Consider the following 16,130-nt stretch of genomic DNA (forward strand, 5'->3'; position numbering starts at 1 on the left):
AAAATGGAAGACATATAAGACCACTGATAATCTCCCTCGATCCGGGGCTCCACGCAAGATCTCACCAATCAAAATTATCACAAGAACGGTGAGCAAAAATCCCAGAACCACACGGGGTGACCTAGTGAATGACCTGCAGAGAGCTGGGACCAAAGTAACAAAGGCTACCATCAGTAACACACTACACCACCAGGGACTCCAATCCTGCAGTGCCAGACGTGTCCCCCTGCTTAAGCCAGGCTCGTCTGAGGTTTGCTAGAGAGCATTTGGATGATCCAGAAGAGGATTGGGAGAATGTCATATGGTCAGATGAAACCAAAATAGAACTTTTTGGTAAATCTCAACTCGTCGTGTTTGGAGGAGAAAGAATGCTGAGTTGCATCCAAAGAACACCATACCTACTGTGAAGCATGGGGGTGGAAACATCATGCTTTGGGGCTGTTTTTCTGCAAAGGGACCAGGACGACTGATCCATGTAAATGAAAGAATGAATGGGGCCATGTATTGTGAGATTTTGAGTGAAAACCTCCTTCCATCAGAAAGGGCATTGAAGATGAAACGTGGCTGGGTCTTTCAGCATGACAATGATCCCAAACACACTGTAATTTACCAATAAATTCATAAAAAATGCTACAATGTGATTTTCTGGATTTTTTTCTCTCATTTTGTCTCTCATAGTTGAAGTGTACTTATGATGAAAATGACAGGCCTCTCTCATGTTTTTAAGTGGGAGAACTTGCACAATTGGTGGCTGACTAAATACTTTTTTGCATCACTGTATGTAGTATACAGCCTGAGCTGAATGTTCATAATACGAGCTTCACATGATATAACTGTGAAGAGTACTGTTAGTGTTTTAGCTCTTATTGTGGGATTAAAGAAAGGAGAGATGAACCAATAAGCTTTTACATTACATTGAACATACAATATTTTAAGATGGATATTGTGCTCCCCTGAAATACTACTGTGTACAAAATAGCTCTGGAAGGTCTTTTACTGTTGGAAGACACCTTCCACTCAATCTATTGGACGTAATGTGTGATCATTGTGCACTCAACCTAAGGATATTGTACACATAAAATTGTATATCGCCATACTTAGTGATACTGACAAGCATTGGTTTGCAAACAACTTGTTCCCTCCAAGTTTATCTTCTGCTAAACTACAAGAAAGCTTGAGTGTTACCGTTTGTCCCATCCATTTTTGACCAGCAGGGAGAAAGTGTGTACATTTCTAATCAGTGAAAAACAGTTAGGCTAATGGATTGTGTTTTCGAGTTTTCGAATTTTGTTTTCGGTTCATTGAATATTTAGTTTTAATATTCAAAAGCATGTTTCGAACGATGCTTTCGAAAGACAGCATCGTTAGACACATCATTATTATTATTTTTCTTCAGAAAAGAGAACGGATTTTGGGTGATGTCACATTTCGGAAAGTACACATTCCGTCCACCCCTTGTCAAGATAGCCACTAGTGGAATTTGGGTTTCATCTTCAAAATAAAAGTTAGCCCTTGAAAGCGACGTAAAGAGATTCAAGCAGTGGAGTCATGTGACTTCGGACTATATAAAACACAAGTTTGGAATGTGGTTTAATACCTCTGTTCTAGACTGATAAATTGAAGATGCCCCTCCCACACGAATGCTGATCACATGGTTGGTGCTCAAACTAGGATGTCAACCATCACTGTTTTTAAGTGTCCTTCACCTCTGCCTCGAGAGCAAAGAACTGAGCTAGCCACTCAGAAGTCTGATTACGTTCATAGTTCTAATGGGTATTAGCCTAGCTCTAGACCATTCTGTTGTTGGGGTATGCCCCGTCATTTTTTAGATTGGTGAAACGTTTTAGAATTCATTCTGAGAAAATATAGGTTATATTTCACAGAAATCTGGAAACACTGGGAAGTCACCTAATTATATAATTACATTTCGAATTATATAACAACATTCTAACCTTTTTGGCATTACTTAGTGAAAATATGGGCGTGCTTCCACAGTTCCACTATCCATTTCAGTTCCATATCTCAGTACATCACTTTTAGTTGGGAGACTTTTGTTTTGAAGGTGAACAGAAAATCCTTGTATGTGGTAGGCTTCACTTAGCTATGTCCTGTCAAGGTGCATTGATCAGACCAAAGAAGACAATCCTTTTTCTAAAACGGATAATACCGCTCTTATGAGATATCAAAGTAGCGTAATGATGTACTTAGACTATATTATTATACAGATATGTTATTTATAACGAGCTAGCTAGCTATATTTGTATTTTTCAATCGATAAATCAGCAGCGTTACATAGGTGGCTGTCCAAAGCTAACGTTAACCGTGCTACCTTGCTAGCAATGTTTACTTGTCTTTCAGCGTCTTTGATCAATCTCGGAGTACAAATCAAGGGAAAGATGGGCAGTTATAACGTTTAAAGATATAGCTTTACATTGCTTTTGTGTACGGACATCATCTGACGGTGGAGCTAAGTTGATAGCTAGTTAGCTAAGCTAGCTAGCGCTGTCGAAGGTAAGAACTTTAAAGTTGAAAAGCTACAGTCAGTAGTACTGTTAGTAGCTAGCAAACCCTGCAATACTACGTATTAACCGTAAACAATAGCTAGCTACCAACAGATAGCTAGTAGCTACATTATTTATTTACCATATAGCTGGCTAACTATATACCAGCTAATTTGTATGACCAAAATGTACAGTTTTTCCTTCTTTCTTGTTAGGTAACAGCAATGGATAAGACTCCATTCAGAAATACCCCAAACTGCGGTGACTGGGAATTGAAAGAGAGATTAGGCATGGGCGGTTTTGCCCATGTTTACCTGTATCAACATAATGTAAGTATTGTACCTCCTAGTTTGCAAGTTAGTTAATGTTAACAACGTTTTAGTAACCATTGGAGGAAGTAGTCCAGGTAATTTAAGACTTGAATCAAATGACTTGTTGGACTTGTTGGGGATGCGGTATGCTTAAACATAATGTCGGTGAAAGGTAATCCACAGCAGAAAACAGGCCTGACTGACTTGGTCAGCCGGTTCAGGTAATAGCTATTTTTGTCTTTTGTAATGGCTATTTTTGCTTTATTGGAAAAAAAATGTTCCCTTCAATTTTTTAACTAGCAACTGATCGGATTCAATCCATGCTGCAACAAAACATGAGACTGCTGGACCATCCTAGGTCACAAAATAGACAATTCTTGACGATTTCTTGTAATGTTTTTTAAGGAGACTTCTGAAAAAATAGCGGTAAAAATGTGTCGCCTGGACTTGACACCGAGAAACAAAGACCGATGGAGCAGGGAGATTCAGATCATGAAAAAGTACGCCTTTATTGTGTTATCCTTTTAAATATCTGAATTTTTCTATCTGAATTTTTTTCCTTGTACGCCTATCTCTCAAGCACATTGTTTTTTTTGTCTTTTTAATATCCAGGTTGAATAATCTTAATGTAGTGACAGCGAGAGACGTGCCAGAGGAGATGAAGCACATTGCCTTAAATGATCTTCCATTGCTGGCCATGGAGTACTGCTCCAAGGGAGACCTGAGAAAGGTGGGCTTTACTTTATTATAATGTTTCTCTCGGAAATAGGTAAATTAATTAAATGGGCCTTTAATTCTCTGAAATGGACAGAAACACAGGATCAGGCACAGTGCAATTCCCTTGAAGTAGTTGGGAATCCAATGCCTTGCGGAGGGCTACATCAACAAAAGAAGCTCTGTCATGAGGTCTGAAGTTTAGCACTCTTCGTTTTAGGCGTTTACCTAACAATGGCGTTTATGGGTGAATTTGTCAGATGCTGAGCAAGCCTGAAAATTGCTGTGGACTGAAAGAGAGCGAAGTGCTATCCCTGCTCAATGATGTTGGTATGTACAGGAACACACCATTATAACTTGCATAAATAACACTTTATTACTATGTCTTAGCATGAATGTCGTAAAGAAAGTAATGCAGTTTTGAAAAATATAGTTAATAGACATTCATTGAAGGCAGGGTTATTCATTCATGGCTTTCCCAGTGATTAAAAGACTAAGGGTAGCCAGCGGGTCAAAAACCAAGACTTAGTACCAGGGGTGTAACGGTACGCTAAATTCATGGTTCGGTAACATTTCGGTACAGTGGAAAATGATATGCAAAACATTTTTAAATGTATTATGAAGTTATACATTTTGCCCATTGCCACTGTAGTTAAAGCGGCACTAGGTAGGATTTTTTTTCAGTAAAAAAACCAAACAATTAAAGTGGTTCCGCACCAATGTCCGATATAGAATTAATTTATGAATAATAATATGAAAAATAGATTTGCATTTTCTTAAATTATCGCTAACAAAGTTCAATGTTGTAGTTAGCCTTGCTAATGTCAGCTTTTGGGGTTCCTGGTTGCAAGCTATTGAAAGCTAGTCTGCTGTAGTATACGAGGGAGGAATTGGCTGTATGTCGTCCTGTCATCCTCTAGCTGAAATTTATAATTTCTTACAGTAAGCAAACTTCGCTCATGTGCTAGGCTACTTCAGCTATAAGTTCCGTCGCTGGGGGAAACTCTGAGTTTAGAATGTTAGACTATATTCATTCTGGACCCCACCGCGTACCGAATCGAACGTCCTGTACCGAACGGGACGGTACGGATACGTGTACCGATACACCGCTACTTAATACGCACGTGAAGGGTGTCTGAACCGTGATGCTACTACAGTAGAGGAAGAGATAAAAATGGACCTGCGGACCCCATTTAGTCGATAGAATGCTGCGTCCTGAAAATGCGTGTGGATGCTAGGTCAGAAAATGTAATCTGCTTAATAAATTTGTTGAAACTAAACTGATGGATTGCTTGGAGCTGCAGGATAAAAAACCCGAAACGCCAGAATACACTACATAACGACGTAGGATAAAGAAAAGGGTTTTCACCCGCAATAGCATCTCTGACCCAGGCCTGTTTCTCGAACACTAGGGGGATGGTCTCACTTTGGAAAATGTGGACTTCTTTGACGCTGTTTGTACTTCTGAAATGTATGAAACCATAAACCTTTGTTTGTGTCCTACATGTTGATATGTCTTTATAAAGATTTCCTTTATTTCCTGGGGCAGCTTTCGATGCGGTGTCCTTGACTATTAGGTCATCATTGCACTTATTGTGGTTCTGAACTTATTTCTGAACGGTCTTTGGCAGGTTCAGGCATTCAGTATTTACATGAAAACAAGATCATACACAGAGACCTTAAACCAGAGAACATAGTGTTGCAGGACATCGATGGAAAGGTAACTCAATATTTATGCATCCTCACAAATACACGCCGTCACGCTCTGTGAGGACCAATCTATGTTCACGCTCTGTTAGCGTTTTAGGTTGTGATGTTCACTGTTTGATAACACATATTTTTCTTTTTCAGTTGGTTCACAAAATCATAGACTTGGGTTATGCCAAAGACCTGGACCAGGGGAGCTTGTGCACCTCGTTTGTAGGAACACTCCAGTACCTGGTGAGCGTCCTGTTGCCCCTCTGCAGGCGTTCTCATGGTCTTATGGATTCAGCTCTAAAACCTTGTCTTTGTTCCCCACTGTTGATTTTAACCAGACTTTAAATGTTGACCGGTTGCCTGTCTTTCCCTCAGGCGCCTGAGCTGTTTGAGAATAAGCCGTACACAGTCACTGTGGACTACTGGAGCTTTGGCACAATGATATTTGAATGCAGCTGTGGGTTCCGCCCGTTTCTGCACAATCTTCAGCCCGTCCAATGGTATTTGTCCCCTTGCGCTTGAATGTGTCCGACCCCAAATGCAGTCACACACACAGTTTCCCACCTAAAGTTTTCAAGGGCTAGTTTTTTTTAAATTCTGGGAGTCAACTTTGTCACTGTGTTGTTCTTCAGGGCAAGCAAAGTGCGGAACAAAGGCCCCAAAGACATCATGGCTGTGGAGGAGCTGAATGGGGAAGTCCGGTTTTCCACACATCTACCTTACCCCAACAACCTGAGCAGGTCAGACGGACCTCATGGCGCACCTCATTCTGACACCGCTGTTGGCCACCTGTCAACTAGCCTGTCTCTGTTAAGCTTGGCTGGGCTAGCTCTGGCCATCACCGGGCTTTGTCTCTTCATCTTGACCTTTGAGCCACACGCAGATTTCTAACCTTCGACCCGGGCGGGGGGGGGGGCCTGTGCGGTAGGGCGCTGAGTGACATTGTGGAGACGAGCCAGTGCATTGTGGGGGACCGATATTGCGGTGTCGTCATGTAGATTAGTAAATCGTGTCGGCTCAATTCAAAGTCAACGTTCACAATAGTGGAGGAACGCTGGAGGGATCCGGTCTGGGACCTGCAGTGAAACATACTTGTTGTCTAGAGCTGCACTCTACGGACATATTTGTGGTCCCGATCTGACCTGAGACGTATTTATTGTGCTCCTTCAGTACCCTGTTGGAGTCCATGGAGATGTTGCTGCAGCTGATGTTGAAATGGGACCCAGTCCAGAGAGGGGGCAAGACCAACCCAGACAGCAAAAAACCCCAGTGTTTCGAGGTTCTGGAGCAGATATTATGCATGAAGGTCAGTTGCGATATCTCCTGCTGTTGTCTCTTCAGCAAAACTCCCTCCTGTTTGTTTGCTCTAGTCTCATGGGCGGGATTCAGTGAACCTTTCTCCTCGCCTCAGCAAGGGATTCTTACGCATCGGTTTTATAATCTGAAAGGTTAACCTGTCAACGCTTTGACGTTTTTGAATTGATGCCGCATCAAGGACATTTCTTCTCTTTTTTTCCCGCGTGTCTTCTCTCTCTCGTTGGCAGGTGGTCCACATCCTGAACATGACAACAGCCCAGGTCCACTCTTTCCAACTGGACCCGGATGAGAGCCTTCACAGCCTGCAGCGCCGCATCGAGAAGGAGACCAAGATTGAGCTGGTCAACCAGGAGCTGCTGCAGGAGACGGGGGTGTCCCTGGACCCCAGGAAGCCCGCTGCCCAGTGTGTCCTGGACGGGGTGGTAAGACTTTGACCTCGTTTTCTTAGAGCGCCAAGTCGATCGAAAACGTTTGAAGTGGCGCTCTCCTGTTCAGGCCTTGGTTGTGTGCAGCGCCTGGCAGACTTGTAACATGGTTTTGTCTCCCTGTGTGTGGTCGTGCAGCGAGGGTGGGACAGCTACATCATCTATTTGTTTGACAAGAGTCTCACCAAGTACTCTGGCCCCTTCAGTGCCAGACAGCTGCCTGACAAAGTCAACACTATGGGTGAGTGATGTCCTCTCAGCCCATTCGGAAAATCTCTAGAAATGTCGATTTGGATTGAATATATGCCCAGCCAGTCAAATTAATGTAGTTTTTCAATATGCTCCCACCATGGTTTGGTTGAAGAGGGTCTCCATTTTGTTGTTCTGTCTCATAAGTTTCAAGTAGAGTCCTGTTTTTGTTGTTGTCCGCCAGTGAGGGAAGCCAAGTCCCAGCTGCCACTGGTGGTGTTGAAGAAGGTGTGGGCCGAGGCGGTGAGCTACATCTGTGGACTGAAAGAGGACTACAGCCGGTTGTTCCAGGGACAGCGAGCTGCCATGTGAGTCGCCACCTCTGGACAACAAACGACCCCCCCCGTGGTGTGAATGGGAGGCCCCAACTCCACTTAATTACATAAACTTTTCCCAACGTTTGTTGAGTCGGACATTTTGCTTTTCAGTCCGGCCAGTGTGTCTCGTGTGGATGTCCAATTTGTCTCTGGTGTGGATGTCCAATTTGTCTCTCATGTGGATGTCAAATGTGTGTCTTTAAGGCTGAGCCTCCTGCGCTACAACACCAACCTGACCCGCTGCAAAAACGGCATGTTTGCCTTCTCCCAGCAGCTGAAGGCCAAGCTGGACTTCTTCAAGAGCAGCATACAGTACGACCTGGAGAAGTACAGCGACCAGATGCACTATGGAATCTGTAAGTGTCTGCTGGCTAGTGGTGGGCTGTGGCCAGAAGAAGAGGCTCGGTCTGCTTCTTATATTGTGCCTCTGACTAGGGTTCACGTGGGGAACCGGGCGTCGTTTCGGTTTGGCGCTTCTTTGACGGTTGGTTCTCTCCCACAGCCTCGGAGAAGATGCTGAAGGCATGGCAGGAGAACGAGGAGAAGGCAGCTGCGTATTTGCAGGTACGGCCTGTGAGGGCAGTGGCGGGGTTTCTGCGTGTCTCTGATATTGTGTACCATGTTCATGAATTTAAAATCGGTTTTCGTCCTCATGTGGCGCTGCGACAGAACAACTTACATCTCAAATTACAACCCTTTGATAGAGAGCCTCAGTGGCTAGACAACTTGGTGTGGTTATGGTGATGATACTTTGATCTCTGTGTACTCTTTTCACGGTTACCGTGACGCAACACCTCAACTCCCAGCATAACTCTTCCTGTCTCGTACATACTCCCAATTTCCGCCTTCCTCCCAATCTCTTGGCTGCTTAAAAGGCGTGTTTGGTTTTGGCTATTCCAACCCGGTCTCTGTGGTTCTGTGTTTTTGCGTCCCCTTAATGTTACAAACACACAGTAGTTGTAACATTAAGTATCTCCTAGTATCTCCTAGATTGAGGACAACAATGAAACATGTTTAGTCACATTATTAAGCTGCTGCCTCTGAGTGACTGGAGGTAAAGGTTTATCACAGATCTAGAATTAGATCCACCTACCAATCCTACCTGTAATCAGTCAAGGCTAAACACGTTTTTCCAGCCCTTGTTCAGTTCTCACGGGGCTGTATGTTTGTCATCCACTAGGTGGCAGAGGTGAGCCACCTGGATGAGGAGATCATGTCGTTGCATTCTGAGATCGTGGAGCTGCAGAGGAGCCCTTACGCCCGGCGCCAAGGAGACGTCATGGAACAGCTGTGAGTCTTCAGCGCTGGGCAGGAAGGACAGGCAGCTTGTCTTCTCTAAATGCGACACCAAGGGTCGATCTGTTTGTGTGCCAGGAAGGGAATGGGGCTTCCTTCATATGGTTTTGATTTGACTGAAGCTGGTCACTGACCTGACCTGACCTGACCCTGGGCCTGTTTCTGATTTGCATTGCCAGTCATGTATCTTAAGTCGATGCCGACTTTGAAGAAGAGAAGGTCGAAACTGCTTTATCATTCTGAAAGCCTCGTAAAGACGGAGCTGTTCTAAGTTGATTGTTTACTCAATGATTTCAGAGAGGAGAAGGCGATTGAACTCTACAAACAATTGAAGATGAAATGCAGAAGTAAGACACTCTTTGTTCCCTCAACATACTCACTGCATTGCAGCTGTGGTGAATCTCCATAACGCACTTCAGTACTTCTGGCTGTTTAACTGAACATTTTAACTGTTGTTTCATAGCTGTGATCTCTTTTCTGACATTGCGTCATTCTGTCCTCAGCGCCTGAACCAGATGTGAGCAGCGACAGCTCTGAGATGGTGAAAGCTATTATCCAGACGGTCCAGAACCAGGATAAGGTCCTCAGAGACCTTTACACACACCTCAGGTGGGCTGGGTCACCCGGTGAATGTTGCAGACAGAAATGCCATTAATAGAGCTTTACATGATCCTTTGCATTTGGCTGCCGTTCTATGCGGCCTATTTCAAAACTCTGGTTTTTCATCAGCAATGTGTCCTACTAAATTCTGCTGTCTGGGGATATGGCTGCCTTTTTGAATTTCGTCCTCTTTTGTATTCCTGTGGTTTTCCTTTCCATTTCCACCGATGCAGCAAGATTTTACTGAGCAAGCAGAAGATCATTGACCTGTTCCCCCGCATCGAGAAGACGCTGGAGAACATCAAGGAAGCCGACAACACTGTCATGCAGATGCAGATCAAGAGACAGCGAGAGTTCTGGCACCTACTCAAGATTGCCTGTGTGAGTTACGGAAAAGTCTGTTGGTGTTAGTCATATTATTTAAGGGGGCCTTGTTTGGTTTTTTTGTTGTGTTTTTAATAAGTGTTCTTCTACTTTCTGTAGCTTTGGTCATCATGTTAGCAAGGTCACATGTTATACCTTCTTTCTTCGGTCAAGTGATGTGACACATTTCATTATCAGTTTGTTGTTTAGCACATGATCCGGGATGACCTCAGTTGTGAATGTCTGAAGTGCAATGGTGTTTATCCTCCCAGGCTCAGAACTCTGCCAGGAACTCGATAACAGCCAGCCCGGAGTCCTCCAATCCCATGCAGGTGTCCCAGTGGACCCAGCCAATCAGCACCCCTCACCCTCTCACTTCCCTGCCCGGACCCAATGACAGGTCGGTACTTTATACACTAGACAGAAGCTCCCGTTAAGCACAGACAACACATTAAGCCCCCTTGAAATAACTGCATTACAGAGGTTACACCCAGGTTTACTTCCTCTGTGATGGACACGGCTGCCAAACACAAAAACCCTGCCTGTTTCTTCACACTCCAGTTAATACTTTACCCCGATGTGAACCCTCTAAGAACTTTGCATGAGGTCATCCCTGGCTCATTGATGGGTTTTATATTTTTTATGGAACACAGAAACTGGTCAGTATGGGAATTTTGTGGGAAACGGGGATGTTCTTTTCTCCTTCCGTCAACAAGCTAGAAAAGCAGAAACAAAGTCAGAATACACAAAGCTAAAATATGTAAAGAGCACCCCCCCGCCCCCCCAACCAGCCATTGGCCGTGTTCTCTTGCAGTATCAACATCAACAAGTATAAGACAAAAAAAATAATATGAAGCAAGAGTAGGGTCCATTGCAAATACAACCTGCCTTAGTCATATGACATTACATTTGGAGCCACTTACATTTCTCAGTGAAAAAATTGTTAATACTATGGCCACATCTGAAAAAATTGTTAATACTATGGCCACATCTGAAAAAATTGTTAATACTATGGCCACATCTGAAAAAATTGTTAATACTATGGCCACATCTGAAAAAATTGTTAATACTATGGCCACATCTGAAAAAATTGTTAATACTATGGCCACATCTGAAAAAATTGTTAATACTATGGCCACATCTGAAAAAATTGTTAATACTATGGCCACATCTGAAAAAATTGTTAATACTATGGCCACATCTGAAAAAATTGTTAATACTATGGCCACATCTGAAAGCTTTCCAGGAGGTGTTCAGTTGTTCCTGAACGACAGTGACGTGCCATGAGGTCAGTGGTTGGCTTCCCCCACTGGCTATAGGCAGATTCAGTCTAGAAAGAGAAAAGCAGGGGTTGGAGTCTGAGTTCACCACACCACAGAGGCCTCCGGCAACTCGGCGTTCCGTAGGCTAACCACAACCGAAATGAAGAATCTGTTTTAACCGCATGTGAACCTCAATGTCTGATACACAGGCAGGTCTTAGAGGATCTACTGTCATCCTACTTAATTACTCACACAGAGCACACGCAGCTCAGCGGAGAGCCGGGGGCCTTTCACATCCGATATGTGGCAAAAAAAAAAGCGCTTGACTCTGTTACGCGCACTTCTTTGTATGTATTATTATTTTATTTTTTACTGTTGCGCTAGACTAACAGATCATCTGGAAGATGTATAAATGTAAATTCACTGAGTGAAATTTTAAAATAAAGGTACTATCACAAGGTGTTTTTCCACCTCCTCAGCTATCTGTGACTCACCAGATTTATGTTGGCTGTGTTTTCTCTTCTGGGTGGGGACCGCTTCCATCTCTTTCTGTCCATGCCGGGCGTCTGGAGACGACCGTACTAGTTGGGGAGTCTTTGGAAGCTGATTTCTGCTTCCCACGCTAGGCATGTGTGGGTGTTTGTTTGAGATCTTCTCACTTTTCTTTCACTTGCGTGCTTATTATTTTTCATATTTGTGTATGTTCCCTTTGCTGCAACAGTTCTTGTTACACATGGGAGTTACCTCTGCCTTCATTTGACAAGTTTTGTCTTTTAGTTTATCAGGTTTATCTCTAGGTGGTTTTCTAATTCCTGGCTGCGGTTGTGCCATATCTCTTCAGTATCAAGGTTTTGAGTAACTTCCATTGTCAGTCATTTAAGTCCAGGTTTATTTTCTGATGAACTGGTCTGACGTCCATATAAGGCTTGGATGTATCACTATGCTTCTCCACCAGGGTGATGGGTGTGATGACTTCTGATATGGGAGTGATTTCCCTTCCAGCACAAAACCACTTCTGCTGATGGAAACCACTAAGCGCTATCTGATCGTAGTAGGAGTGATGCTGTTGACCCTGATTGCTATTATCAACTGCTCTCTGACCTTTTCTAGCATGAGAGCTAAATCTGAACAATGATACTTATCACAAGCTCCGTAGCACATTATTTTCCTTTCCTCTGCAACTTCCCTGGGTCCTAAATATATTTATTTTCCCAATTATTTTGTTAGAAAAGAAAATGCACCAAATCAATGTTTTTTTTTAATGTGATTTTTAAGGCAGTAAACTTTTGAGGCCTGCAAGTGTAGTGTAGACGTTTTTACAGTGACTGAATAAGACAAAGGAATATCCTGTACATTGTGACTCGTTCTCTCCCCGCACCAGTGACGCAGCCCCGCAGCTCCTTCAGGAGAACCAGAAGTACCTTAGTCAGCTGACCAGCCTGATGCAGGAAGCTGCTGATGAACAGTCCAAAAGCATAGTGGTGAGTTGGGCCGGTTTCTCACAGCCAACTAGGTTTGATTCCTCTATCACACTCCTGGTATTTTATCAGCGCAGGATTTAGAACGTGATTCACACCTGAGACACACACACACACACACACACACTTCGTCATTGATTTGTTAGCCCCGGTGTGTCATTCGCCAGGAACTCTAACGGGGCTCCGCTCACTCTGCACAGGAATAGGGTGTGTCGTCTACTTATTTGTCCCACAGAGAGTCGTTTTTGTATCTGTCTCCACAGCACTATTCCAGTAGTCTTGACCAGACATGTATTTCCAGGTTTGTTTTGGCAAACTGGAGTTGAAATTTTGAACGATATGTTTTATCTAATAAGCTTTTGGTTGTATCTTTTTAGGCCCAAGATTGGAGCTGGACTAAATATGAAACATTCTCTACCAAACTGCAAAAAAGAAATGTGTGAAAAACTTGAGCCACAGACAGCACTGGCCAGGTCACCCCTGTCTGTCCTGCAACCAAGTAACACTAAGGACTGAAGGTGGTTATCAAAATGGAGTCAAGGTTATGTAATTGTACATTTTGATGTGTGGGTTTGGTCATTCACTTTAACGGCTAACGCAGCAAAAAAAGACAGATTAAAAATAGACATGCTCGTTCAGTCCCTTCTCTATTTCTCATTTATTTGGTGTGAAAAGTGGATGATTTAGCATTGATTTCATATGAAAAAAAAAAAATTGTTGTCCTTCACTCTTCAAGCAAATTTCACCTTTTCCTTTGTCTCACAGACCATTGTGCACCAAGTTCCACTGTTCATAAAAATCCATATTTATCTCTTAATATGCCTCAGAATTTCTGTTCTTTAGAGCGATCTGTAGCATCCAATGTTTTGTAATAGCGGATTATCGCTAGAAAATATTTGGGTTTAGGAAATAGGAAGGACGAGAAAGCTTGATATGGCCGTGCATCATGGCGTGTGACGCAATGCAAGAAAAACTGAGGTGAATGGAAGAAAAGGACATCAGTCAAGCATCAGCACTTTGACACGCCCAAGTATCCCATGTCCCTTTGTACAGAGGATGTAGCCTGACATGTCTGGGTCCTGGATGCCCTCTAGAATCATATTCATGAAGTCTGCCGTCGTTGCAGTCCTTCAAGGGGACAGGAAATGTATAAAGTGTATTTAGCTGTGCTTCGATCAAGGGGGTGGGGTGTTGGGCATATTTAAACCTGAAAGTGTAATACACACCGCCTGTTTCTCAGGTGCACTGTAATTATTTAGTGTGCATTCTTTACCCACAATGCTCGATGTATGGAAACGTGACAGGACATGTCATGGAATGTATTGTTGTTTCAACCCCAGCGTTTAGATGTTGACTTTAGCCAAGATATAGCAAGTAGTTTTTTCTCTCCGGAAAGAGGTGTGTGTTAAAATCTATGAGTTGTATTTATGTAGTTTAAGTGCAATGGATAACAATTTAAGTATTTCAGTGACATGCTGTGTCACTTTCCTTCGAGGTTTGTCTGTCCCCAAGGTTTTAATCTGTTGATGATTGTTTACTTTTCAGTAACTGTGTAGATATGAAATATTTTCTGGTTATTATAAAAGCTGACTTGGCATGATATTGTATTCACTATATTGGGTTTTGAAGAAGCTACTGAACTATGTTGCCCCCTGACAGCTAAGGATTGAGATGACAATGTAAGCCTACTTCAATATGTTTGCGCTGTTTCTGCTAGTAGTGGCCATTAATACTTTGGCTGTATTATGCTCTGCCAATGGCCGACTGTGCATTTTACCTGATGGTTGCTTAAGCCAGAGACATCGAAGTGAAGGAGGAAAAAATAAACAGATCTATAAACACAAGTTGTTTCTTTGATTTACTGAGTTTACAGAAATTGTTTATTGTTTTCTTTGATTTACTGAGTTTACAGAAATTGTTTGTTTTATTGTAACCTACTCAGCCATCAAATTCTATAGGCTACCTATGATTTATTTTAATTTAATCAGTTTGTCTCTCTTCACTGGTATTGAATATCAACCTGGTTATTAAAATTAGGTGTATAAAAAAAAAAAAGAGTGGTGTAAATACCAAATCGTGAATGTGAGACCAGAATGTGTGTGTCTGTTTAAAAGCAGCCTCTGAGTCAGTGAACCGAAGCCTGGATAGGATGCTTGTCACCTTGTGCTTCCATCCTGTCGTCATATTTCTTGGTTTCCGTTGAGTATGTCTTCCTCTCAAGTGGCCAAGTGACATTTGTTTTTTAATCCAGATGTCAGGAAATGAGTAAGGATTTGTGAGGGTGACTGTGGTGCTATACAACACCAACAGGGAAATGTAGCCCACTCCCCTATCCATCCATGAGATGGTTCTTTTAAATTTGAGAGTAGGTCTTTTTGTCCTTCCTACAAACATCATTGTAGCATTTGATGAATCCAAGAGACTGTTGTCCTCTCTCCAGCTTAATTTGTTGTTTTTGCTACTTATTTGTTTTGCCTGGAAAAGATATCATCGGTTGTGATTTCTTGGAACTTCTCATATTTTTCTGCTCACACGGCTTAAAACCGATATAGACCATTAATAACGTCATGGGTGTCATTTAGAATTAGTGCCAAGTGGCTCATGCTCTGTATTCTCCATGCAGTAGATGACCATTCATATTCTGCATTTTTGTAGCATGGAAAACTGCAATATAAATAGCAACTGCTTCTAAGTAACAATTGTGCCTGTAGCGGTATGTAAAAATAAACGTGCGGTCTGGTTGCCTCAAGGCCCCGGTCTAGGTTTCTGGGTTTCACAAGGCAAACTGTCTCTGTCTGGTCGTTTGTATTCAGCACCTCACATCATGCAAGACCACACGGCTGTTTGGCATTTCATCGTTGCTCCATATTCCATAAGCATTGTTAACGTACTCTAATAATGGAACATGTGTCTTTTTTTTAGGATATGTTTTTTTTTTCTTCGTGTGTTCCTCCTCCGGTTGTTTTAAAGCTTTATTGGAGAGGTAAGTGGAGCCAGATGGAGGAGAGGGTTGTAGCTGACGGAGCAGTGGGCCATTGGAAAACACTGCAGCCGCACACGTGCACCACCCTAGGACACGTTCAACCTTTTCTCTGACCTCCATCTAACCCAGTAATCATAATTTCAGTCTGTGAGAGAGTGAAGCACGCGCAGAAAACCCATATTTATTTTTTTGGGCGAACTAAGACACGAGATGCAGCTCCTTTGTTTCAGTCAATATTGTGAGCTAAGGACGGGACAAAAAAAACAGGCACTGACACGGCTGTCTTCTCCCTCGACGCCTCCGAGAACAACAAGCATCGCTGTTCTAATAGTTTCATACTCAGTGAATCAGACTGACTCACACAAGGACCCAGCATGCGGGAGACACAATCCCCACTTAATGCTACATTCCTGGGCTCGTATTCATAAATCATCAAGTGCTGATCCAGGATCGGCCTCCCTCCTTCCATGTCTGCCATGTGAAACAACAAACTGATCCCAGATCAGGGTTCCTTCCTGCTGTGCCCCCCCCCCTCGTTCAGTGCTGACCCAGACAAAAGCCTCACAGAGGAGTCGGGGTGACAGCAGAACTGAGTCACTCCGTGATTCCCGACCCA

At 43.1% G+C, this 16,130-nt stretch overlaps 1 protein-coding gene across 1 annotated transcript; it reads left to right on the plus strand.

The window, feature by feature from the left end:
* The first annotated feature begins 2,062 nt into the window (after positions 1-2,062).
* Positions 2,063-14,375, plus strand: chuk (component of inhibitor of nuclear factor kappa B kinase complex). The gene is made up of 22 exons (XM_010865643.3): positions 2,063-2,511; positions 2,717-2,830; positions 3,218-3,312; positions 3,425-3,542; positions 3,787-3,856; positions 5,158-5,246; positions 5,378-5,467; positions 5,600-5,724; positions 5,857-5,964; positions 6,395-6,530; positions 6,769-6,963; positions 7,105-7,207; positions 7,400-7,523; positions 7,737-7,888; positions 8,035-8,096; positions 8,713-8,822; positions 9,126-9,175; positions 9,332-9,437; positions 9,662-9,809; positions 10,064-10,191; positions 12,435-12,534; positions 12,909-14,375. The coding sequence occupies exons 2-22, from the start codon at positions 2,726-2,728 to the stop codon at positions 12,972-12,974; spliced, it is 2,280 nt and encodes a 759-aa protein (XP_010863945.1). The 5' UTR covers positions 2,063-2,511; positions 2,717-2,725; the 3' UTR covers positions 12,975-14,375.
* The last annotated feature ends 1,755 nt before the right edge of the window (positions 14,376-16,130 follow it).

Source organism: Esox lucius, chromosome 5 (assembly GCF_011004845.1).
Source record: "Esox lucius isolate fEsoLuc1 chromosome 5, fEsoLuc1.pri, whole genome shotgun sequence".
Lineage (NCBI taxonomy): Eukaryota > Metazoa > Chordata > Actinopteri > Esociformes > Esocidae > Esox > Esox lucius.

Bases quoted from the DNA above. Each gene is read 5' to 3' on its own strand.
- chuk (XM_010865643.3), top strand. From the start codon at position 2,726: ATGGATAAGACTCCATTCAGAAATACCCCAAACTGCGGTGACTGGGAA. The intron at 3,543-3,786 runs GTGGGCTTTACT...TGAATTTGTCAG, and splicing joins CCAAGGGAGACCTGAGAAAG to ATGCTGAGCAAGCCTGAAAA. The intron at 12,535-12,908 runs GTGAGTTGGGCC...GTATCTTTTTAG, and splicing joins AACAGTCCAAAAGCATAGTG to GCCCAAGATTGGAGCTGGAC.